This window comes from Stenella coeruleoalba, assembly GCF_951394435.1.
Source record: "Stenella coeruleoalba genome assembly, chromosome: 16".
In the NCBI taxonomy this organism is placed as follows: domain Eukaryota; kingdom Metazoa; phylum Chordata; class Mammalia; order Artiodactyla; family Delphinidae; genus Stenella; species Stenella coeruleoalba.
This window is the reverse complement of record NC_137162.1, coordinates 25,289,996-25,314,497: the sequence shown is the minus strand read 5'-3', so window position 1 is coordinate 25,314,497 and position 24,502 is coordinate 25,289,996. Positions and strand designations below refer to the sequence as shown.

Sequence of the window (24,502 nt, the reverse complement as noted above, 5' to 3'; positions counted from 1 at the left end):
AAGACTTACTAACATCCTGAATGGTTCTTGACCCTCAGAGTCTGGAGCCTCTCATGAACTATCACTGCTGTGCTGGTCCACCCTCCTGTCTATGGAGACTAGTGTGAGCCATAGCGGTGGTCCTTGGTAGTGGCAGTGCGGGCCAAGCCAGGAAATGTGTTCATTCCATAGAGGAGATGGAGGATGGAGAGTTATAACGACAGATAGACAGATGGACAGGTAAAAAACTCTAGCACATCTTCCCCCTCCTCCACGCACCTATGTTGTATTGTTAATTATTTTATGTTAATTGAGGCCCCTGAGAAACTTAGTATAAACGTAATGCTATTGTTGCTATATTTCTCAAATGCTTTATGTTTTAAAATACATGTTTTGAAGTCAGGAGGAAAAACATTTATTTAATTGACGGTGTTGACTTACGAAATACCATCATATTTTCATTCCCACTTGTATATGGAGCTCTTGTGCCCAAAGAGAATGTCGTGTGTCTTCGAGTTGAGTTCAGGGTTGGCGAGGGACACTCAAGCTAGATAAAACGGTGCCTGCTCATTTACCCATTTGGAGGGGGGGAAGTTAAGAGAGCAGAGCAGTTCAGAAGTCATTACATGTATCTCTGGAATTCCTGCTAGTCACTGAGTTTTCTCTTGCCATTAATGTAGTTATGCCCACCTTTTTTTTTTTTTTTTTTTTAAGAGAGTCAGTTTAAAATCATTTTGGGAAAAGAAAAAAGATAACACATACTTGTTATGTGTGTTTGTGTTTTATTTTTAATTTTTTTTTTTTAACTTAAACAGACATCTGTTTTCTCACAATTCTGGAGGCTTTCAGTCTGAGATGAAGGTATCAGCAGGGTTTGTTCTTCTGAGGCCTGTCTCCTTAGCTTGCAGGTGGCTATCTTCTCCAGTGTCTTCATATGGTCTTCTCTTTGTATTTATCTAGGTCCTAATCTCCTCTTTTTTCACATTTTTTTATTGTGGTAAAAACATAACATAAATTTGCCCTCTTAACACTTTTTAGGTATCCATTATGGTATTGTTAACTATATGCATATTTTTATGTAACAGATCTCTAAACTTTCTCATCTTGCATGACTGCAACTCTATAGCCATTCATTTCCCCCTGAGTCCCCAGCCTCTCGCAACCATCATTCTACTTTCTGTTTCTTAGAGTTTGATTACTTCACATATCTCATATAAGTGGAGTCCTGCACAGGCCTTCTGTGACAGGCTTATTTCACTCAGCACAACATCCTCAAGGTTCATCCGTGTGGGAACATACAGCAAGATTTCCTTCTTTTTTAAGCTGAGTAATATTCCATTGTGTGTATATATGTTGTCGTTATCCATTCATCCATCAATGGACATTTAGGTTGTTTCCACACCTTGGCTATTATGAATAGTGCTGCAATGAACATGGATATACAGACATCTCTTTGAGATCTTGTTTTTAATTCTTTTAGATACATACCCAGAAGTAGGAGTGCTGTATCATATGGTAGTTTTTTGAGGAACTTCCATACTGTTCTCCGTAGTGGCTGCACCATTTTACAGTCCTACCAACAGTGTGCAGGGAAGGATTCCCTTTTCCCACATCCTTGCCAATGCTTGTTATTTTCTGTTTGTTAATGGTCATCCTCACAGATGTGAGGTTAATATCTCACTGTGGTTTTGATTTATATTTCCCTGACTATTAGTGATGTTGAGCTCCTTTTCCTATGCTACTTGGATGTTTGTATTATCTTCTTTGGAGAAATGTCTGTTGCAGTTGTGTTTTTCAGTCAGGTTATTTGTTTTTTTATTACTGAGTTGTAGCTTAATTTCTTAGAAGGACACCAGTCGTGTTGGATTAAGGCCCACCCTAACCACCTCATTTTAACTTAATTGCCTCTTTAAATTCCCTGTCTCCAAACACAGTCACATTCTGAGGTATTGGAAGTTGGTGCTTCAACATAAGAATTTGGGGGGCTGGGCGAGACAATTCAGCTCATAACAGAGGCATTCCCGTATCAGCTATTGAGTGAATAAATATTTTTATCCTAACTATACATATATATATGTATAAAGGCATTATAGATAATGAATGTAAATTATCTGTTAGTTATCTGTTAGAGTGCCAGGCACATGGATGTTCTGTGTGTGTTTTAAGAAATAACATTTTACAGATGTTCCCTTCCCAGGCTTCTCCCTTCACCCCCAGAGGATGAATTCTCCATTATTTGACATATATCCATCTCTTGCTTTTATACTTTCGTTATATATATATATATCTACAAAAAAATTATTTTGTATGGTTTTCAAATTTTACATAAATAGTATGCTGTGCTTAATATTCTGCAGCTTGTTTTCTTCACTCAAAATTTTGTTTTTGCCATCTCTCCATTTTGGGGCCTAGAGTTAAAACAGTAACCCATCCTGTGCCTGTGCCAAACTGTATATATTTTCAAGCTGATGGAAGACGTTTACGGTTGTTTCCACAACGCCACAGTGAACATCCTTGAACTCGTTCCATTGTGCGCATGTGCAGGGATTTCTCTAGGGTGGAATTGCTGGGTGTGTTTCAGCTTTACTAGTGTATGAGTTTCCTGTGTTCCTATATTCACCAGTACTTGCTATTACACGTTACAGTTTTACGAGTATTACTTGTACCATTTTACTGGTGAGTTCTGTTTTGTTTTAGAAATTTGAATTGGTAAGCTGGGCTGGTTGGAATGGTGGGAATTCTGTGCTTCCTTTGAAGTGATTTGTGGACTGATAACTTTCAGACCGCATCTCCTTGTTGCTTTTCTGAGAAGAAAAAGAGAATCAAGAAAGTGATAATGCCGAGGTAGCATAGGGCACAGAGCGCTGGATTTTTGAATCAGGAACTCTGACTTCAACTCCTGGGTCTGTAGCATAAAATGAGTTTAATGATATCTGTCCTGGGCTTCCCTGGTGGCGCAGGGGTTGAGAGTCCGCCTGCCGAGGCAGGGGACACAGGTTTGTGCCCCGGTCTGGGAAGATCCCACGTGCCGCGGAGCGGCTGGGCCCGTGAGCCATGGCCGCTGAGCCTGCGCGTCCGGAGCCTGTGCTCCGCAACGGGAGAGGCCACAGCAGTGAGAGGGCTGCGTACCGCAAAAAAAAAAGTATCTGTCCTACTTGATTCACACATGAGAGTGTTGTCACATTCAGTGAGAGATTATTTGTGAAAGCAGTTCTGCAGACTGTAAAGCAGTAGCTAAAGCATTGAAAGAAGTAAAATAGTTTTGTTTCCTATACTTATAAAGATTATTGTTGGCTCCCTGCTTCAGGTGAGTGAATTGGAAGGGATTAATTTTCACGCAGGTATTGTGAACATTCATTCCCCTTTAAGGAGAGAAATGGGGGTGGTGCATGGTGGGTGTGTATGAGTTAGCGGAGTCCTGTAAAATCAATCCATGGCCACTCGAGGGAGATGGTTTCAAGCTAGAAGCTTATCCAGAGGTTAGTTTACTCTTTGCATTGCCTTTCTGCAACCAGTGAGCTGGAGAAGGATGGCCACACCTCTCTCAACACTCATTCTGTTAGCCGCTTGGAGAAGATTAAACAGTACCAGGCTGGTCAGACTGTGACTTGCTTCTTGAAGAAGGTGAGTAGTGCACGCCCTGCAATGCGATGCTGTCCCTCTTACAGAAGAAAACGGGGAGAAACTGACAATGACCATTTGCACTAGACTTTGCTTCTGTGTTTGCTGCCATGCTGGTTTGTAGAAGACAGTAGAAGGCCTCTGCTCCTAGAAAACTTCTGGTCTAATCAAGGAGCTAAATTTATGGCTTACAAAACAGCTAGCAAGCAACCCACAGTTCTACATATTTATAGATTAATTGTACAAAATGGAAAGAAAAATATATCATAGAGCAAGATTTTAAATCCAGTTCTTTATTTTATTTTAAATAATGTAAAATTCAAATTTCAGTGTCCACAAATAAAGTTTTATCAGAAGACACACACACAAATATTTTAAATAAAAATAAAGTTTTATTTAAAATAAAATAAAATGTTGGATTTTAGATTCTTGCCTTTTATAAAGTTCGGGAACAGTGCAAAACAGTATATAATTGGGTGCCAGGTTATGTGTTCTAACCCCAAGAGGAACAGGAGTTGAATAAAGGGAAGGGATCAGTGAGAACTATACCAGTTGGAATACATCAGAGAGAAGGTTGGTCTGGGCTTGACCCTGAGGGATAATTCCTCTTCATTGCTGCCAGATTCTTCCTCCATGAGCATGTATCTGAGTATGTCTGTGGTGCTTGATCCTTTTAGTTACCTATTGTCTGTAGACATTCATAAACCCAAGATGCCTTAGAGTGGTGTTTAAGCTCTTCATAATCAGACTTTATGAATCTGGTATACCAGTCATGCTGAAAACCTCCTCTATTTTTTTCCCTTCTTGTCTTTATTTCTACACTGGGAGTACTGTCTATTCTTATTGCCTACAACCCTTCAAGGTGCAGCACAGATAACCCTCCCTTCTTACTAGTTCTCCTACAGGGTCCCGTAACATACTATGCTCTCACTTGTTGCTTGCTCCTGCATACTCATTTGACTTACTCTTTGCAGACTGTAATCTCTTTGAAGGCAGGGCCTGGCTTTTACTTATCACTCTCATGCCGTATACATAGTGGCTGCTTGATAAATGTTTTGTTGAGTTGACCTGAAAATTGGGGTGTGTATTTAGGGCAGAGCACTGTGTCAATAGCAAAATCTAAATTGATTTAGAAATAAGATGTTAGTCCCTGAAGATGGTTAACGTTCACTGGGCACAACTGAGTTTGGGGGAGGCGACAGAGGTCAGTGGGATTGGTCCTACTGCTTGAGGATATCTCTGAGGCCTTTTTTGCCTCCTAATCAGCTGAGGCACCAGGAGAGATGCATGTTCTGCTGGGCTGGCAAAGGCTCTGAGCTAGACTCTGAGTGAAGCCTGCGAGAAGTGGAGGTTGGACAGGGGCATTGGGACATAGGGGTGCGTTCCTGTTCCTTGGGAAAATGTAGGCTTTGGGCTCTTTGAGCCCTGTGGTTTTAGGAGAGTCTGTTTTGGTGAAGGGAAGAGAAGAGACGCTTGTATCTGCCCATTCCATTTCTCCTCCTGTTTTTTTTTTTTCCGCAGTACAACGTGGTTAAGAAATGGCTTGAGGTGGACATCGCTCCAGACATCCGGGGGAGAATTCCCTTACTGCTCACTTCTCTTAGCTTCAAGGTCAGTGTGCCTGAGATCCCTGGAGAGGAAACCCCAGCTCCCTGAATTCAACTTAGTGTCTGGTGTGTGCTCACAGTGGGTACAGGGAACTGTACTGTGGGAGATACTTACCGTGCAGACTTAAATGCTGTGGTTTTGGATAAATGACAGGCCTTTCCTCAAACATCAGAAGAATTTTCTTGCCCTTCCAGGTTCTGAAACATCCAGATAAGAAGTTCCGGATTGGCCAGGCCCTGAAGGCCACCGTGGTTGGCTCAGATTCCTCCAAGGCCTTCTTGTGTCTTTCACTCATAGGTGTGGTGATGAAATGGGACCTGGTCAGGGAAGGGAGGGGGAGGAAGGGGTCGGGAAGAGGTCTTCAGTCATTGCCCAGGTTGAAGGATGCCGTGGGTTTCGGAGTCCTTAGAAAGCCTAGTGTGGTGGCTATGTCCTTGGAACAGTTTTTCTCTCGGGGCTTTGCTCTGTGGCCTGTGTCTGAGTCACCTTTACCTACACAGTTGTTTTTCCTTGGTCTCTCAGAAAGGCTTGTCCACCACATGGCCCTGGTATTCTTGACCACATGGCATGGTGATGTGGGTCTGTGTGATCATTCAGGTCCACTCAGCCTAGACAGCCCGAGTCCGGACGCCTCCACCTCCCCTGGACTCTGGTTGGCCAGTGTCTCGGCTTCTTTCTTGGCTCATTTCCTCTTCCCTGAATCTGGTTCATTCTCCTGCCAGGTCCTCACAAGCTCGAGAAAGGGGAAGTGGCCATGGGCCGCGTGGTGAAGGTGCTTCCCAAGGAGGGACTGACCGTCTCGTTCCCCTTCGGGAAGATCGGAAGAGTCAGTATATTTCACGTGAGTGACTCCTACTCAGAGACGCCCCTGGAAAACTTTACCCCACAGAAGATTGTCAGGTAGGCTGAGTTCTTTTCCTCTTTTCAGCTCTCTGTGGGATTGGTGGGGTTTTTTTTGTTTTTGTTTTCCTTTTAATTATAGATGTGTGATTTTGTACCAGAAAAAAATAGTATATAAAATGGAAAGTGAAAATTGCTGTTGCTCCTCTCTTTCTCCACCACTTTTTGCCATTAGATACTTTGAGCTCTATCTTTCAAGACTCTAACATATATAGGTATAATTTGCCCGTACATAATAGTAGAATTTCATTCTATGTGCTATTCTGCAACTTGCTTTTTTCTCGCGGCAGTTTAGCATACACTTTTTCTTTCCTGTGCTAGTATATCGAAATCAGCCTTGTTCTTTTACCTTATTTTTAACATTTTTTTTTTTAGTATTGCATGATGTGTTTTTTTAAAAATCACAGTTTATTTAAACAATTCTGTTGATGGACAATAATGTTGAAGTGGATATCTTTGCACATATGTTTGGATACTAGTGAAAGTATAACTGTGAAATAAATTCCTAGGAGTAAAATTGATGGGTCAAACAATGTTATGCATTTTGCCAAAGTGTCTTCCAAAAGGACTTTGCTAATTTTTATCTCAATTAACAATAAATATGACTGTTCATTCCTCACACCCCTGTCAGCACTGGATATTCTTTTTTTTTTTTTTTTTTGCGGTACACGAGCCTCTCACTGTTGTGGCCTCTCCCGTTGCGGAGCACAGGCTCTGGAGGCGCAGGCCCAGCGGCCATGGCTCAAGGGCCCAGCCGCTACGCGGCATGTGGGATCTTCCCGGACCGGGGCACGAACCCGTGTCCCCTGCATCGGCAGGCGGACTCTCAACTACTGCGCCACCAGGGAAGCCTGGATATTCTTAATTTTTAATCTTTGCCATTGAATAGGCTGAAATTGGTCTCGCATTTTAATTTGAATTTCTCTTACTGGTCATTTTTCATGTTTATTGGCTGTTTACATTTGTTCTGTGCTTTGCTTGGCCAAGTTGCTTCCTCATTTTACTATTGAACCATTCATCTTTTTAATTAAAGCAAAATTGATCTGTGTGTGTTCTCTGCAAGAGGACAGCAGTGACCTTTCGCAGTTGGGGGGTGCTTTATGAACTATTTTGGGTGCACAAAAATGAACCTACCTCAGAGTTTTAAAACCATTTTATAGCCTGAATAAACTAGCATGGAGAGGCATATTTCAGCCTCGTACAATACAGACTTGTCTGACAACCACAGTTATCCAACAGTGGAGCAGACACCTTCAGGAGGCAGAGACTGGAAAGTAGTAATTGTCCTCCCATCTCGAGTGTCCCAGGCACCAGCACCTGCGTAAATTCTCAACCACTTGTCAGGGCTAAAGAGCACAAAATGCCCAGGGCCTAGGAGGAGAAAAAGAATGAGTCAGAGGGAAGCCCAAGATCATCTCTGCTTCGCTTATTTAGGCTTACAAAATACAGGTGTGATTTTTTTTTTTTAGCAAAATATTTTAAAAAAATAACATTATTGGGCTTCCCTGGTGGTGCAGTGGTTGAGAATCTGCCTGCTAATGCAGGGGACACGGGTTCGAGCCCTGGTCTGGGAGGATCCCACATGCCGCGGAGCAGCTAGGCCCGTGAGCCACAACTACTGAGTCTGCGGGTCTGGAGCCTGTGCTCCGCAACAAGAGAGGCCGCGATAGTGAGAGGCTGCACACTGCCATGAAGAGTGGCCCCCGCTTGCCACAACTAGAGAAAGCCCTCGCACAGAAACAAAGACCCACACAGCATAAATAAATTAATTAATTAATAAACTCGTACCGCCAACGTCTTAAAAAATAAATAAATAAATAACATTATTGTAGTTAAATGTATGAGTAGCATTCAGTTGTAATTCCTTCGTCTATCAATGTGAATAATAGGTTAAATGCCTAAAGACAGATGATCCCTTCAGGTCCTTTCCTGCTTTAAGGGCTGTGATTCCCTGGTAGAAAAGGCACTCACCTGTCATGGGAGAATTTGGACTACATTGTTGCTGAGATCCTTTCTACTGATAAGATTCTCTACCTTGCGTGGTGGTATAAATGACACCACCATTGCATGGTGGGTTTGGAAGCCCCCCGGAAGAGTAAACCCTGTTTCCCTCCCAGAAGCCTCCCCTGCTCAGGCCTCCCTCATGGGCTCCTCTGACCCACTGCTCTGAGTCGGCAGTGGTACCAGGCCGTCCCCCTGTCACGGTTTCCTGTGCCGAGTCTTTCTCTCCACGAGACCAGATCCTCCCAGCCCCCGATGCAGGGCTGGTCTCACCTCCTAAGTACTCACCGCGTGGCTCTGTGCGCCTTCCATAGGGCTTGCATGTATCCTCTTGTTTCCTCCTCCCAGCACCGTTCTTGGGTGAGGAGAGAAAGTAGCAGTATTTTTACTTGACGAACTAGTAAACTGAGGCCTGGAGAGGGGACTTGTCCCGAGTCCCTCAGCAGGTTGTGAGCAGTATGAACAGAGCCGTTGCTCTCGCCTGTTGCTCAGCCTTGTGGAGAGGAAGCCGAGGCCCTCTCCAGTCTCCTGAGGTGCTGGCTGGCGCCAGCGTTTCCTTCTCTTTTGCTCTCACTCCAGGTGTTATGTGCTGTCCGCTACAGGCCCTGTATTGACTTTGTCACTGCGATCGTCCAGGTGAGTGTCTGTGTTGTTGGGGGAAGAATTGGGGGAGAACTCCCCCCCAGCCCCAGAGGACTGAGGAGAGGCTGTGTGGATCTGACACAGAGCTTTGGGCCTCCCAGCTTGCTTCCCTGCTCACCCCCTTTATGCCCGGCCCCGTTTTTTATCCAGAAAAGCTGAGGACATTCAGTTGTAGAAGAACCTGTCTGCTCAGGCTGTTGTTTCCCAAAGAAAGGTTCAAACATCCATAGTGGTGTTCAGAGTTGCCAGATGGCGGTCCTAGTGAGGGGAGGTGATGGAGCCCCCAGGGCTCCATAGTAGGGACAAGTGTGCCGTGAAGTGGATTGGCCTGAAGTCACGGTTCGAAATGAATGTATGAGCTTTAACCTCCCTCTGGCTTGCTCAGCCTCTCCCTGTTACTATTAAAGCCGTCCCCAGCTGACAGGAGTTCAGGAGAGGGTAGGGCTGGGCTCTGATGGTGATATCCTACTGACAGGTCCAGAGTCGTGTTCTTACAAAGTGTGATTATCACAGGAGATTTGGGGGTGAGGGTCGGGAAATGGGGTCAGAGGTACATGTGTAGTAAGCCTTTCATTCCTTTAGGACGAACCCGGAGACGAAAAGCAAAATAACAGACCCTGAGATTAACTCCATCCAGGATATTGAGGAAGGGCAGCTCCTGAGGGGCTACGTGAAGTCCGTCCAGCCGTCCGGTGTGCTCTTAGGGTGAGTGAGGCGGAGCCCGGGGACGTGGACCAGCCCCGAGGGTTCTCCCGGGGCCTGTCTTGATTGGCCCGCTGCTGCCCTCGGTCACCATCTCTGGAGGGATCATGAAGGAAGGAGAGTCTGTGTTCCCACCAGTGTTTTAAACTCCAAGTCTTTTTATACTTTCAAAAAAGTTTTGAATTCCTCTTGTTTGGTGTTTTTGACAAAGACTATGGCATATCCATGGTCATGATTTGTAAATGTTCCGTGAACCCCCAGATGTTACAGCCTTCCCTGCTGTAATTCTGTTTCCTCATTTTCTTCTGGTCTTTCTAGCAGCTTGTGAGTGCATTGTGATGCTCTGATATGGGTAAAGAGTATCTTTCAATTATGTCTTCATTACGCTTGATGATTTTTCCAGTTTACAAAGCCCTCTTTATTTTGTTGAGTGCCAGGAACCTTATGTCTGTCCTAAATCCTCATCACAACTTGAGTCTCTGGGAGAGAGGAGGCATTAGGCTTGGCTGGGGACTCTGTTGCTGTGTTTCTGACCACAGGACCCTTGTCTCTCTCTCCTGTCAGCCTTGGCCCCTCAGTTACAGGTTTGGCCCAATACCCACATGTCTCCCAGTACAGCCTGTCCAAGGATGCCCCTTATGACAGGTATCTCCCCGAAGGCAAGCTGCTCACAGCCAAGGTCCTAAGGTAGGTGTTCTTCTCTCTTTCTCACCTCTTTCTCTGGGAACGCTGGGTGGAGATGGAGAGGTGAACTGTAAACATAATGGCTTAGGCAGTGCTAAGTAACGATGAATGAGCTCCCTTTGTGTGGAGCCTTCTACCTCAGCTCCTAAAGGCAATTGTGGAGACTTTCCTCTGCACAGGCACCCGTCTTTGGGGATGGAGGAAGGGATAACACAGCTGCCCTCTGTATTTTTCTACCAAGCAATTGTGCAAATCATTCCTGAGATTACTGCACAGATTCCAAGGCAGGTGGGGGCAGGCCCAGAAACGGTGGGCTCCTCGCTATGACCATTGTGCTCCTTATGCTGTCCCCATGGTCCGCTCGTCTGGTCTCCCTGTCATAGCCTGAACCGCCGGGAGAACCTGGTAGAGCTGTCAATCCCCGCCGACGACACTGGAAAGCCAGACGTGTTTTCTGCCTCCCTGGGACTGCCACTTCCGAAGCAAGAGGGGAGGGAAACAGAGGCAGAGGAGAGAGACCACAAAGGAGAAGAAGAGAAGGAGAGGAAGAATCAGAAACAGAAAGAGAAGAGGATTGGGAAGGGTCAGGAGGGGGCACAGCTGCCCAGCAAGGAGAAGAAGGAGCCCCGGAAGCCCCAGGCGAAGAAGCTGGGCAAGCGGCCGCGCCCGGAGTCTGGCAGTGAGCAGGTAGGGCCCTCGGGGAGGATGGCCTCCTTCACAGGAAAAGGAGAGCCTTCCAGAATCCGCCCCGCAGCCGCTTTGCCTCAGCCTCACGGACAGAGAGAGGCTGAGTTTGCCTGGGGAGAGGGTACCACCCGGGGCCGCAGAGGGCGCTCAGGGCGAGAAGAAGCCAGGCTCAGCGTCGTCCCCGCCTGTCATGGCAGGAAAGCGGGAACAAGAGGCAGAGGAGAACTGCCCCGTCCGAGGAGGACGACAGCGGTGTGGAAGTGTACTACCGGGAGGGAGAAGAGGAGGTGGAGGAGACGGGTGTGCGGCCCCAGGTGAGTGGCGCTGGATGTGGGGGAAGGGCTGCCCCAGGAGGGAGTCCCTGCTCCCCTGCCTGAGGGCTGGGCCGTCCTCAGCACCACCCTCCTGTCTTCATTTTCTGTAAAATGGGAGGAGGTGGGGCGCCTGGTTTCCTCAGCTGGTCATCAGCTCCTGAGAACAGGGCTGCTGCTTCACCTGCAGAGTGGGCTGTGAAAGTCCATTCTAGTCGATGTTTATTAGCTGGAGCGGAATTGAATTGGGGGGGGTGGGGGGACGGGCAAAGGAAAGGAGCCTTGTCCGTCTGAGCCTGTGTCCTGCTCTGAGAAATGAGGACAGCGCTACTGGGACTGAGGGCAGGTGTGGAAGGGCTTCCCAGACTTCAGGTGTCGCATCCCTGCCACCCTCGGAACATCTGTCATACCTCTGTCCTAGCTCTACTGCTGTTGTATGCCTGAACGTTTATATGTGTTTGCCTACGTAGCTTTCTAAAAATATTACTTAAATCTACTTATTTACAAAGGAAGCTTTCATGTCACTCCTAAAAGTGTCCCCAGTGCACCGGGGCCTAGCCTGGCGGTGGGAGGAGAGAAAAGGTCTCTGGGCACCGTGGGAGTCCCTGCTCCTCCGGGTGGAAAGGGGCTGCAGAACAGGGGCAGCCTGGGCTCAGTGCTTTTTTCACATGCGCCTGTGATCCTCCAGGAGAAGCAGACCAGGCCGGCAGAAGCACCCCGGCTGCAGCTGTCTTCCGGCTTCGCTTGGGATGTGGAGCTGGACAGTCTGACCCCGGCCTTGCCACCTCGCGAAGAGAGCTCTGACAGCGAGGAGGACGAGAAGCCAGAGCAGGCCACGGTGCTGTATTTTGCAGGGCTTCGTCCTTTCTGCAGGGACCCTGGGCGCCCATCTTCCGTGCTCTGTCCTACCCTGGGTGTCTCTTCCGAGGGGCGGGGCCATCTCAGGCTGGGAGTATTGGCGGAGCTCGGGGGCTGCCCTGCCAGCTCCTGACTTCCACCACAGACGTCCCCGGGGCTGAGGGGCAGGTTGCTCACTTGGTGTTCTGCCTTCCACAGCAGAAGAAGAAAAGCAGGAAGGAAAGGGAGCTGGAGAAGCAGAGGGCAGAGAAAGAGCTGTCCCGCATCGAGGAGGCGCTGATGGACCCCCGGCGGCAGCCGGAGTCGGCAGATGACTTCGACCGGCTCGTGCTGAGCTCCCCCAGCAGCTCCATCCTGTGGCTGCAGTACATGGCCTTCCACCTGCAGGCCACGGAGATCGAGAAGGCCCGGGCCGTGGCCGAGAGGGCGCTCAAGACCATCTCCTTCAGGTCTCGGCTGCGCCCTCCTGCCTTGGGGCCCTGTCTTTCTCCAGGGGGCGCTGCGTCTCCTCGGCAGGCTGGCGGCAGCTTGGGTGGCTGCCACCGGGCGCCCGTGGGTTCACGGGCTTTCTCTCAGAGATGTGCCGTCTGTGAAATAGATCTGCTCATTTATATTTTATAGTCCTCTTCACCGAGATAGCTAAGGGTAACATTTACACGAGGCATGGGCCCTCAGGTAGGTGCCCCACTCGGAGCAGAAGTACAGGAGGGAAAACGCTCTCCACATACCTGGGCGAAAACGATGTCGGGGACCATGTTCCAGGCAGAGGGTAGAGCGGGTTTCCCAAAGGCTAGTGAAGAGGGATGGCGCTCCTTTGCATCATTCTCTTAGTTTGGGGGGAGATTCAGACCACAGATGCCTTCCAGTCCAGACCTCAGGCCAGTTTGAGATTTGGTAGGTTTCCTTCCCAGGAGTGGAGGCAGAAACCAGGGGAGCCCCAGACCCCACAGCCGTGGGGTCGGAGTTCCTGCTTCTGTGTGAGCTGCAGTGGGGACAGGGCCTCTCGGGGCCTGCACTTGGGGGTGGGAACTGAGGACGTGGGTGGAGCCTGGGGAGGAGGATGTAGTTCCGGTCCCCCGATGGCAGTGGGGGGCTCATTTGGCCAAGATGATGGAGCTCACGTGCTGACTGCTTTCCCTCCAGAGAGGAGCAGGAGAAGCTGAACGTGTGGGTGGCCCTGCTGAACCTAGAAAACATGTACGGCTCCCAGGGGTCACTGACCAAGGTCTTCGAGCGGGCCGTGCAGTACAACGAGCCTCTCAAGGTCTTTCTCCATCTGGCTGACATCTACACTAAGTCAGAGAAATTCCAGGTAGGAGTCTGGGCCAGGTGGCCGGCTGCCAGGGGGACCTCAGCCACTTAGAAACGAGCTCCTGGGAGTCCCAGAGGCAGCAGGGAAGTCTCGGGGGAGAACAGCCGCATCTGGACCCAGTCCTGCCCCAGGCTTGCTCACCTTCCAGGTGGGAGAAGTCGTTTCCCCCGCCTCCGCTTTGGGAATGTGGGGCCGGGATGAGGGAAGGGAAGGGACAGCAGACCCCGGGGTCTATCCCTTGGGATGCCGACGGGTGTCACCGACAGGAGGCGACATACCCCAGTAGCCCTTTTTCATCTCTCCTCCTCCCCCTCCTCATGCTCACGTTCTCTCTTCTAGTCTTAGGACCTCCTCACGGCACAGGCTTAGGAGGGAGACTCTCCATCATGCGCTCTCCTCATCCTGTGCGCCTGCCCTTTCCCCCCGCGTACCTGACATTGGGCCTGGATACTGATGGAGTCTGAGCCCAGGTCTAGCTTCCCACAAGTGTAGGTGCCTGTCTCTGCCGTTGCCCCCTCTGTCTTAATCACTCTCCTCAGCTTATGTCATCTTTCCCACAGGAAGCTGGTGAACTTTACAACCGGATGCTGAAACGTTTCAGGCAGGAGAAAGCTGTCTGGATCAAATACGGCGCCTTTCTTCTGCGGAGGGGCCAGGCTGGGGCCAGTCACCGCGTGATGCAGCGAGCCCTCGAGTGCCTGCCTAAGAAAGAGCGTGAGTGCTTGTTCCCACCCACGGGCCCAGTTCCAGGGTGCAGTAGGCTGTCTCCCATCTGGGCAGAGGGCCGGGGGTCTCCTCATCCGAGGGCTGGTGTTAGGACAGCCTTGTGGAGCGTACGTGGCTCTCTCTCTCTTGATCGTATGCTCATGAACATAGCTCGTGTTGCATTTTAAATTCTAAACTCCGAAGACAGAGGAACAGAAAGGAATTAGCACTAATTCTTTTCCTCTGCCTGCCCCACGGCCTACCTCTCATCCCCCGATTCCCCCTTCTCAGTCCGGAGAGTAGGATGTCTGCTGTTGGGAGTCATAGATCAGTGCCCATCTGTGTATTCGGCCCTAAACCCGCCCCACTGTCCCTCTTGTCGTCACCTAGGTCTTAGGACCCAAGAGCAGGGAATCAGGCATCAGACTCTGTCCCTGCAGGGTAGTGTGTTTTGATGAGGGCATCTGTCTGCTTTCTATGTCTGAGTTGTCCTCTCCCTGCAGACGTGGATGTGATTGCCAAGTTTGCGCAGCTTGAGTTCCAGCTGGGGGATGCGGAGCGCGCCAAAGCCATTTTCGAGAACACGCTGAGCACCTACCCAAAGCGCACGGATGTCTGGTCGGTCTACATCGACATGCTCATCAAGCGCGGCAGCCAGAAGGAAGTCCGGTGAGAGGGGAGGACAGGCTGAGGCCTAATTGCCTGCTGGGGGGTTGGGAACGTTGGCCACTTGGAGGCGTTTTAGCCCCCCAGCAGCTCCCGGAACCCCAGTTCTCTTACTCTGTCTGGAAAAACGGCTTTGACGTGACACGTCCTATGACATTCACGTTTCCAGTTTCTTTTCTGCCTCAGCGGCTAGCCTCTGGTCTGGCTGGAACCTTGGGTGGGAGGTAGGCTAGCCCCAGGCCTGGGAATCGGGAGACTTGGGTTTTCCTCATAATTAATGCTGAGCCTGGCTCTCGTGGTAGAGAGTGTTCACAGGCATGATCTCACTGATAACCGCCAGCATCCCCCCAAGGCAGGGAGGATTAGAGACCGGTGGTGGACTTCAGTCCAGAAAGAACTGATGCCTCACCCAAGCCCATCAGTGAGTTTTAAGCAGAGCTTTCCTCACAGAGCCACACCTCATTGCCTGTCCCCATCCCATTAGCTTTGTCCAGATTCACTGTGTGACTTCAGACCAGTAAGTCCTTTAACATCTCTGTTCCTCTGGAAAATGAGGGTGGTGTTCTCCCTCTCTACAGACGTGATGGGAGTTTATAAAGGGAATAAAAATAAAGGTAGAAGCGGTAGTGCTGGATAACAGAGGGCCTGGCTCCAGAGCCTTAGAGCAAGTGGGTGAAGGCTAGCTAGGAATCGTGTGGCCGGGGACCAAGAGGCAGACACTGGCTGCTCTCCCTCCCAGGGACATCTTTGAGCGTGTCATTCACCTGAGCCTGGCCCCCAAGCGAATGAAGTTCTTCTTCAAGCGCTACCTGGACTACGAGAAGCAACACGGCACCGAGAAGGACGTGCAGGCGGTAAAGGCGAAGGCCCTGGAATACGTGGAGGCTAAGAGCTCCATGTGGGAGGACTAGTGGCCAGCTGGCTCCGAGGGCACTGGTGGCAGTGGGCCAGCCGGGCCGACCCTCAGGCGCCTGGGCAGTTGAGAAACTGTGTTGCCTGAGGACTCTGTTTAAGTGTTGCTTTTTCTGCAGCATCCCTGGGGTGATCCTGTCAAGATAAAAAAGGATTTAAGATTTCTCATAATTCCTTTTTGCTTGTTTTAGGAACCAATTTATTTCATCTTTTTCCTTTTCTGGGGCTGCTCAGTGGTGGCAGGCAGTAGGCTCCTGGGCTCCCAGAAAAGCTGAGTCTCTCCTTCATGGGAGGTCCCCGGGGAGCAGGAATGGAGGGCCGACCCCCAGGGACGCTGTGGTCAGGATCCCACTTTGGCCCTGGCCAGGCTCTTGGTCCGGCTAGTGGGGGTCAGCAGGGTCTGGGAAGCGCGTTGCTCTCCTAGATCGCAGAGCCTCTGGGCATTCCCTCAGCCTCAGCTCAGCTAGTGCCTCGGGCCCCTTTGTGGAGGCTGTGAGGCTGGGACGTAGATACACATGCTGTGTGGCTTTGGGAGAGCTGCACAGTTTCTCTGGCTCCCTGTAGCTCCCCTGAGGAGAGCTTGCTGGGCGGAGGGCCTTGACTGACTTGCTGGTCCTTGAGTCCTGAGGGAGAAGGGGACATGACAGGCCCGCTATACCCCCACCTCCCTGTAAAGTTCCCAGAAAGACTGTCTCTCCTTCTGCTTGATAAGTAATAATCCTGTATGTTCTAGAGTTCCTCGAGGCCAAAACACACCCAGCTAGTTGTTGAAGCCAGTTCATTTTTGGCTTGGTCTTAGGGGAATTAAAGTTTTCTTGGGCAGAGCTTTAAATGTCCTAAGAGCTGGAGAGCTTTTCCATGGGAAGTGACTGAGTCATATGCCAAAAAGCAGGACAGGGACAAGGGAGAGAGCATCAGAGATTTTAGAGGTGGTGGAGGGGCTCAGGCAGGGGCATGGGAGGGAGGCAGAGCAGGGCTTGGCCTTGTTCTTGGTCACTAGCTCTAGGTTACGAGAGCTAGGCTGCCCTACTGAGTGCAAGGGCAGGATCTGCTGACTCGTGAAATTTTAGCCGAGCTTCCCTCTGAGAAGGGCCGGGTTCCATCTGTTTCCCAGATCAAATCAGAAAACTGAACCCAGTTAAGACGTCGTCAATCCCAGGGCCTTCCTGTGTGTGGGAACACCTGGCTCTCCCTGTGCCCCAGCCTTCCCTTCCATCCATTTCAGTCTTGCCCAGAGTCTCTGTCCTCTTCCCTCCCCAGGAATGGGATTTGGGCCTGTCCCCATGACCTCCAGCCTGCTGCGGTATGGCCCATCCAATCGTGCAGACACCAAGCTAGTCCTTTATACTAAGAAAAACTTTATATCAAAAATTTATAGAAAATAAAGCTAGAGGCGTACATTGGGGGCTGCTTCCCAGGTGAGCAGCACCGGGCCAGGTGTCCATATACAGTTACACACAGTGTTCCGCACAAGGAGCCTGCTGGTGAGTTTCATTGTCACCTGGCTCTGCTGTCCAGGGCTTCACAGACCGGTGGGACTGGGTCCTACCACTCAAAGGTCATCCACATCGTAGTTAATTAAGGACCAGTTCTGGGAAAGGGTCTTTTCTCCAAAGCTGTTGACCATGTGGCTGGTGGCAACAGGAGAAGGAATTTCTTCAGGTCTGAGAGCCTTCCTGCTGGAGCTGACCACGTTGTCTACTAGCTCTCACATCTGTTCCCCAGTTTTACTTTGTGTTACTTTTTCCTGGCCTGTTTCCCCCAAAAGCTATGGTAAAAAAAAAAAAAAAAAAAAAAAAAAAAAAAATCCCCTCTGGGGAATTCCCTAGCAGTCAGGTAGTTGGGACTCTGTGCTTTCACTGCCGAGGGTGCAGGTTCAGTCCCTGGTTGGGGAACTAAGATCCCACAAGTGCCCCACCGCCACCCCCCCCAAAAAATTCCCCTCTGATGCTGATGTGAACAGGCCATGGGGTTCTGTTTGGGACCAAGTCGTGTCATTGGCAAAGAGTGTGGGAACAGGACCCTTAGGAGGCGAGCAGGACCATCTCTGTGTTGTCTTGGGCTGCGCCGTTGCCCACCAGACCCTGGGCCCACTTGTGCAGGCGGCTGTAGAGTGGAAGGCCCTGGTTCTCGCGGTACAGATAGACGCCGGTGATGGCGTTCCACTGTGGCCGTGGCTGTGTGCCTTCCACTGGGAACTTGGCAACCAGCTGCTCGTCATCCTCGTTGAGTGCCACGAAGCCGAAGAAGCGGCGCACGTTGTTGGCAGCCAGCACCCGCGAGTGCACCTCGGCCGTGCGCTGGAAGAGCTGGTCCTCGTTGGCCCGGTACTGCGCCCAGTAGGCCTCCTGGCGGTAGCTGAGCGGTGAGCAGTAGTGCTTGAGGCACTTGGTCAGGAACACCAGGATGGCCACCACACCGATGAGCAGCCACCCGAAGAGCTGGCCAGAGAAGGGGCGGGTTGAGGGCAGGCACGGAGGAGCTGTCTGGACCGCCAGCGCCCCCGTAAGAAGTAGCGGGAGCTGGTCAGAGCGTGTGGGCTGGGCTGAACCTGACGTCACAACCCCCTGAGAACTGGTTCTGTCACCTGCCTGGCCGCAGATTCTGCTCCCCTAAGGGTGGCAGGCCCTTCTGACTGTAATTCCTCCTCTTTGCCCTCACTCCCTTGAGCTCACGCCGTCTCTGTACTTAGACTTAGCCTCCTGCAATTTCAGCTGCCATTCCTGCAGCCCCAAGGGCCTCCTCCACATCATCTGAGCCCACCAAAATCCAGCTCAATCTGCCAGGCTCAGCCCAGATACCACTTCCGGGAAGCCGTCAAAAATCCCTTCTGGGAGCAATTTTGCCTTCCCTGAGTCCTCATGGCCTGGTTCCTCTTATCATCATTCTCTGCCTTGTTTTGAAATTACCCATGTGCTTGTCTCGCTTGGCTGTGAGCCTGTTGAGGGCTAGGACAGTCAAGGTCGTCTTTGTTTCCCCATTTAAGCCTGTACAGAGAGCTGTGGGCATTTGAGCATCATCAAATACATTTTATTTCTCTCTGTCTACCACGTTCCATCTCCTTTGGTGCTGTCTCCAGCCCTGCTCCTACTTGTGTTTCTTCTGTACCCAAGAGGAGCCCTTTAGAAAATCTTTGCTCTTTCCTATCTCGCCCTCACGCCCTGCTTCTCTTAAGTGAATACTTCAGCTGTTTTTCTGCTTCTGCCCAGGTCTCTGCCCTTGCCCTCTCTCCCTGACCAACTCAGCTCCTTCAGAACTAAACCAAGGCTGAGGCTAGGCTCAGGGCGGCAGCTGCTGCCTCCCGACTGGACACCCTTTCCTGTCTCAAGGGATTCGCCTCCTGTCAGCAATGCCTGAGGCTGACTCAGTGCTGGACAGGGGCCTTTCCTGGGATAGGAACATGCTCATCCCTTGAGCCAGCCACACTCCACTATCAGCTCACGGTCGACAGCAAATATTTCGTAAGATGGCAGGGGTTTGTGCTCAGTCTGGCTGGAGCAAAGGGCTTAATCTGTGACTGGGATCAAGGCTTGGTCTGAGCAAGAAGAACATTCCTTTAATGTTTAAAACTCTCTTATTGGGGATGGCATTCACCCTTGCCCCGCCAAGCGCTGACCCATAGTTACCCAACTCTGATGCCCAACGCTGATAATCTAGTGACTTCCTGGAGAGCTCAGCCCCTGAGGACTGACTCCAGCGTTAATACTGGGTCATCCCAGCACCTCCCCACCAGCCACCGCGTAGGAGAGAAAGAAGAGGAGCTTCCCTTGGCACAGGCTCACCTGGGACTCGTACTTGAGCCTGCGGCTGACCTCCTCCCGGAAACCTGACAGGCGGGCAGGGCCCTCCCGACACGGGAACGTGGCCAGGATTTCTGTGGCCTGGGCCAGTGGGAAACTCTCTTCCCCAGCTGTGAGCGAAGAGGGGTCCACAAATTCGCTGAGAGCACAGATGTAGGCCTCACCGCGCAGCAGAGAGATGACAGACCAGGTGATGGGGGCCACGGCTGCACGGCCCACGATGGAGCTTAGAAGGAGGAAGTTGGGGGCAGCCGAGCAGTTCTTGGTCCTCCGGTACTGGCACTCGGCAACCAGGTTCCAGGTATGGTTGTTGAGGATGACGCCAATGAGGAAGAGCACCAGGGCGGGCACACCGATGGCTGTCAGCCCGTACAGGTAGTTCCGGGCTGGTGAGCAAGGGCAGTGGAACGCCACCACACTGAACAGCTCCTGGCTGCCCACCGTGCCCAGTGCCACCAGCCCGTTGAAAATCATCACATCCTTGCTCTTGAAGAAGAGTGATAGGAAGCGGAAGTTCTCTGCGATCAGGGCTGCCATGGTGACGGGTCAGCTGGGGGACCGACGGCAAGGGTGGAGGCAGGAGGAGACTGGGACGGTGGCTCCTGGTGGGACTAGGAAAGCGCACAGGCTACAGGCCCCTGAAGGCAGGGCACAATCTTGCCATTTGATCCCCTGCAGTGGCTGGCCTGGTGCTTCCTGTGGGACTGTAGATGACTGATCAGTATTGGCCTCTAAAAACAGGGACCGAGGGAATCTTGCATAGTCAGGCTGGGAAAGGAAGGAGACTCGGGGAGCCCCGGGGCCTGGGTGGAATGAGAATAGCCACTGTTCACTGAGCTCTTACTATGTCGGGCACGTTACATCCCTCATTGCCCATCGTCAAGATCCTGCTCTGAGCTCTGATATCCCAGTGCACGTAGGGAAGGTGGAGGCTTCCTTGGGGTGAGTGCTTATCGGGCTCACATATGAATGGCAGAGCTGAGACTCAGGCTCAGCTCTATCTGCCTCAGACACTTAGGTTCTCGTCATCACCACAAGCTTCCTTTGATGTGGGGACTAGGACTGGCCCTGTGGCATTGGGGACTGTGGGCTGTTGACTGCCTTTCCCTTTGGGATTCCAGGTACTGCTAATGTGCTGGGGGACCTAGGACTATTTGGAGGGTGTGTCCTCAAGGTGTCTAGCCCATGGGTATAAAAGCCAGAGTAGGTGTCCTGGTGGATAAGGGACTTGGACTTGCCCCTGTGATATGGGGGGGTGGGGGGTGGAGGAAGGGGCCTCCAGTCAGTGGTAAGCCTGGTGCAGCATCCCTGGAGTTCACAAGAACCTTCTCATTTTGGAGACCTCAGGCTCTGGACTGGTTTAGGAGATCCTGGCTCTCAACATACTTCATGACCTTTCTCTGGACCTCAGTGTCCTCATCTGTGAAAAGAGGGTAAGTCATTCTGGTCCTTGCTCTCCTCTCAGGAATGCTGGAGGAAAATGAAAGGGAATAAACAGTGCCTGATAGTCGCCCTGTATATGAAACCCTCCGTCTCACCCTGTCCAGTCCTGAGGGTGCCTCCCAGAAGTGAGGCAGATGGGGGATGACTGTCCTTCTGGCAAAGATCAGGAGGCTAAGGCCTCAGGAGGATAAAGTGCGCTGCTCAAAGCTATTCAAGTATGGAGGTGCCTGGGCAGGACTTCTGAGCGTGACCTAAGGAGGCCTGGGAAGTGGACGAGGGTGAGTCAAGCTAAGGGAGCCCTCTACTTTCCTGATTTCCTACTGACACTGCTCTGTGCCCATCCGCAAGAGCCTTGGCAGACCTCCCCTTCCCCACCCGTTACCCTTTCCTTATCCGGCAGCTCTGTTCCACCGAGGTCCCTAGGCCTGGGGACCGCCCAGCCGGCCAGCAACAGGAAGCCTTGATGAAGGCTAAGGCTTGGCCATACCCACCACCCTCTCTCTCTGGCCAGCAGATGCGCTGGCAGCCTGCCAGGAAGTGGCCATGGCCTCGGGCTCCAGCCGTGTTCTGCCCCAACTCCCTTCCCAGGCTCCACCCACACAGGCCGGGGTGTGGCCCATGTTCTTCTCTCCATCCAGGGAGTGAAAAACAAAAGTCCTCAGGCCAGAGGCAGCTGGGGAGTGGAGGGACGGAGCAAACAAAGGTGGGGAGACCTGCCCATATTTCCTTCTATGCCTCCTCTCTAGACCACCACCCCTCCTAATCACTGCCAAGGCGGCCAGACGGGCTGGTACAGAGCTGGGTGGCCACTGAGGAGCCCAGATGGGCTGGTTTCCAGGAGGAGGAGGAGACCTGACTTCCCTAACTCACTGCCTGGGGGCCCAGGGGCTCCAGCCTAACTCCTCGGGAAAGAGTTTGTGATATTGCTGGGGATGAACGGGTTAAAGGCAGCCCCGTCTCCCTCTTTCTTCTCCCCTCTTGGCTTCAGGGCTCCTAATATGCTCCCCTGGGTTCAGAAACCACCCAAAGTGGGGTACAAGATGCCTGAACACTGGTGGGTGGTGAGCAGAGGAGGGAACAGGCTATCTTCTGAGACTACTGCCCGTGGCCCCCAGGCCCGGGATGGGACCTCCACCAGCAACAGTCAGGACAGGAAACAGGTGGCTGGGGACTGGGGTCCTCAGCGAGGGGCCTGGCTCCCCTGGACAATCCCTCTGGGCAGCCTCTGAGTGGCCCTGCCATGTTCCCCTTCCTTACCTGAGGTCCGCTGCGGGCACCGGTGGCCTTGGCCTCCACGGAGCTGGGCAAGTGGGGTGAGGACATTGGAGCTCCTGGGCATGGGCCAGCCCGCCCCCTCGGCGGGCTCCCTCCTGCTTTGCTTCTGCTCTGGAGAGACGAGCAGGGCCTGGGGCTTGTGGTGTCTTCAGAAAAGTTTAACTCCAGGAAAGAGGCAGAACCCGTAAGATGGATGGTTCGCGCCAGCCAGTGGAAAAACAGCCTCCGGGCGGGCGGGCGCCAGGCAGTATGGGGGTGGGGTGGGGAGGGCGGCGCGGGGGAGGAGAGGAAGTGGAGGGGACTGCGGCGGCTCGCCTGCCTTCTGAGGCTCCACGCCAGTGGGACCAGTTCCAGGCCAGGAAGGGGGCCTCAGCCAGATCTGGCCCGGGCCTGCCCTCCAGGCCGGTTTCAGGAGCACCCCCACCGATAGAAGCTGGCAGAACCGAGTCCCAAGCAGGGTTAGGGGAGAGGTGCCACCAGACTGGCGCTGCCTCCTAGCGGGGTGCGCAAAGCCAGGGGCACCCTCGCCTGTCCTGGCCCTTCTCCCTCAGAGCCGTCCTGCCCCTCTCTGAGCAAACCCTCCCCCTGCCGGCTCTTCTGTCTGTACTTCAGCTAGCTCCCCAGGTCCTGCTTCAAATCAGGAGCACTGATGAGAAAATTCTGGACTCTAGGGATTTTCTAAGGCCCTGTGGGTAGAGCTCTGACTGGTAGGTGGAAATTACGAGGAGGCAGGTTTCTCAAGGAAGCCCTTTGTAACAATCAGAGCCGCCCAGCCTGTCCCAGAAAGTGGTCATGAGCTCCCCGTCTGTGGGAGTATGCAAGCTGAGGCTGAAAAGCCATGGGTCAGGAATGCTGAAAGGGAGAGCCCTGTCCAAGGACAGTCTAGATGGCCCCCAGTATCAAGGGAGAGACCCCCCAACCTCCCCCAGACCCCTGTCTGCTCTGCACTGCTTGTGGTTCTGGGAACATGGAACTGCTGAGTGACATGCTGGCCTCCCTGAGCTGGGCTTGTTCACATGCAGGAATGAAGAGAAAAGGACCAGTGTTTATTTTTTCACATCCTACCATGTGCCAAAGTTCCCAATTCTTCCTCAAAAGTCATCCTTTAACCTCACTGTAACCCTAAAAAGCAGGTCTTTGTAACATCCGTCTTATAGACAGACAACTGAGGGTCAGAGGGATTGGGTAACTACAGGTCCTACAGCCCTAGTATTTGAACCCAGGTCTGTCTGACCCAAAGCTTTACTCTTTCCTTCATATTTTGTACCTCCCAATACCTCTGGGCTGGCTTTTCCCACTGGAGCCCACCACCCCGCAGCTGCCAACACACGCCTGGTCTTTACTCATCTGAGTCTTCCCCTAGAGCAAGTCCCATCTCCTGGAGGAGCCCTCCAGCCCACCTTGGCTTCCAGGTCTCGCCCTCTTCCCAAATAAAGGGAGGGAGACTGGGTCTCAGAAGTGGGACTAGAGGGAAGGATGCTTAAGGAAGAATGGAAATTATTAACACAATGTTACAGGGATCAAGATCAAAATGAATTCTTAGATGAGTGGGACTTAGTCTCAAAGATGTCTGGGGGGTGGGGGGAGGCAAGAAGCTCATCTTCTCGGCCCTCAACTTCCCCCTCGACAAAGGTAACTCCAGTTCCTTACGTCCCCTCCCCCTACGTCCAGGGGGAGGAGGAGGATAAGACCTCAGGTTTGGAAATTGATACACATTATCCGCCAGAAACTGAGTGCCTACCACGAGCCATGCACTTTACACACCTCACCTATTTAATGCTCACACAAGCCCATGAAGTAGGTGCCTCATCCCCACTGTACAGATGAGGAAACTGAGGCACAGAAAAATGAAGAAACTGACCCAAGGGACACGGTTTGTAAGTGGTGGATCCAGCATTTGACCCAGTTCTCTCTCACTCTGGAGTCTGTGCTGTTTCCGCCCTAGGCAGCTCCGCTCCCACCCCTCCACCCTCATCCCCACCTCAGGGCGGAGCCTCTCAGCACTTTAGACCCCCCTCCACGGGGGGGGGGGGGGTGGTTAGTCTCTGAGAAAATGGGAAGGCATCAGCTTCTTCTTCTAAATGCTCAAGCTCTGGGGATGGTCTGATTTCTGATGTGAGGGGTGTGTCAGGGCAGTCTCCAAGGACATCTCCATGGGATGTGCTATGGTCTGAATGTGTCCCCCCAAATTCATATGTTGAATCTTGCCCCCCAAAGGTGATGGTATCAGGGAGTGGGGCCTTTGAGGTGCTTAAGGCATGGGATTGATGCCTTATAAAAGAGGCTCCAGAGAGCCCCCTAGCCCCTTCTGCCGCATGAGGACACAGTGAGGAGGCACTGGCTACCAACCAGTGAGGGCCTCCGTCAGAACATGACCATGGCAGCGTCATGATCTT

The 24,502-nt window shown here is 51.7% G+C and overlaps 2 protein-coding genes across 5 annotated transcripts in view; one reads left to right on the top strand and one right to left on the bottom strand.

Moving 5' to 3' along the window:
• The window catches only part of PDCD11 (programmed cell death 11), a 41,943-nt gene extending 26,229 nt beyond the window's left edge, over positions 1 to 15,714 (top strand). Inside the window, exons 22-36 of one of the 2 annotated variants that reach the window (XM_079900880.1) lie at positions 3,495 to 3,603; positions 5,122 to 5,211; positions 5,403 to 5,505; positions 5,931 to 6,108; positions 8,689 to 8,745; positions 9,334 to 9,456; positions 10,018 to 10,140; positions 10,521 to 10,824; positions 11,022 to 11,138; positions 11,824 to 11,973; positions 12,195 to 12,442; positions 13,137 to 13,305; positions 13,866 to 14,019; positions 14,514 to 14,679; positions 15,416 to 15,714. In XM_079900880.1, coding sequence (XP_079757006.1) covers positions 3,495 to 3,603; positions 5,122 to 5,211; positions 5,403 to 5,505; positions 5,931 to 6,108; positions 8,689 to 8,745; positions 9,334 to 9,456; positions 10,018 to 10,140; positions 10,521 to 10,824; positions 11,022 to 11,138; positions 11,824 to 11,973; positions 12,195 to 12,442; positions 13,137 to 13,305; positions 13,866 to 14,019; positions 14,514 to 14,679; positions 15,416 to 15,587 — 2,263 coding nt within the window. In that variant the 3' untranslated portion in view covers positions 15,588 to 15,714. Of the gene's footprint in view, positions 1 to 3,494; positions 3,604 to 5,121; positions 5,212 to 5,402; positions 5,506 to 5,930; positions 6,109 to 8,688; positions 8,746 to 9,333; positions 9,457 to 10,017; positions 10,141 to 10,520; positions 10,825 to 11,021; positions 11,139 to 11,823; positions 11,974 to 12,191; positions 12,443 to 13,136; positions 13,306 to 13,865; positions 14,020 to 14,513; positions 14,680 to 15,415 lie in introns of both variants that reach the window. The other variant, XM_079900879.1, reaches the window with a different exon arrangement.
• A 24-nt stretch (positions 15,715 to 15,738) lies between these two features.
• Positions 15,739 to 22,324, bottom strand: CALHM2 (calcium homeostasis modulator family member 2). Of its 3 annotated transcripts, none has more exons than XM_079900884.1 (3): positions 22,089 to 22,324; positions 19,371 to 20,858; positions 15,739 to 18,029 (listed from the first exon to the last, which is right to left on the bottom strand). In XM_079900884.1, exons 2-3 carry the CDS (start codon positions 19,923 to 19,925, stop codon positions 17,613 to 17,615), a joined length of 972 nt encoding a protein of 323 aa, XP_079757010.1. In that variant the 5' UTR covers positions 19,926 to 20,858; positions 22,089 to 22,324; the 3' UTR covers positions 15,739 to 17,612. The 3 variants fall into 3 exon arrangements, with proteins under 3 accessions (XP_079757010.1, XP_079757011.1, XP_079757009.1); XM_079900885.1 differs by having other exon boundaries at positions 19,371 to 20,808; XM_079900883.1 differs by having other exon boundaries at positions 19,371 to 20,092.
• Positions 22,325 to 24,502: the final 2,178 nt, after the last annotated feature.

What these genes read in the sequence shown, in the direction of transcription:
- CALHM2 (XM_079900884.1), bottom strand. Translation starts at nt 19,925, where the DNA reads ATGGCAGCCCTGATCGCAGAGAACTTCCGCTTCCTATCACTCTTCTTC. An exon ending in GGCTCAAGTACGAGTCCCAG is followed by an intron (nt 18,030 to 19,370) that starts GTGAGCCTGTGC and finishes TTCTCTGGCCAG; the next exon opens with CTCTTCGGGTGGCTGCTCAT.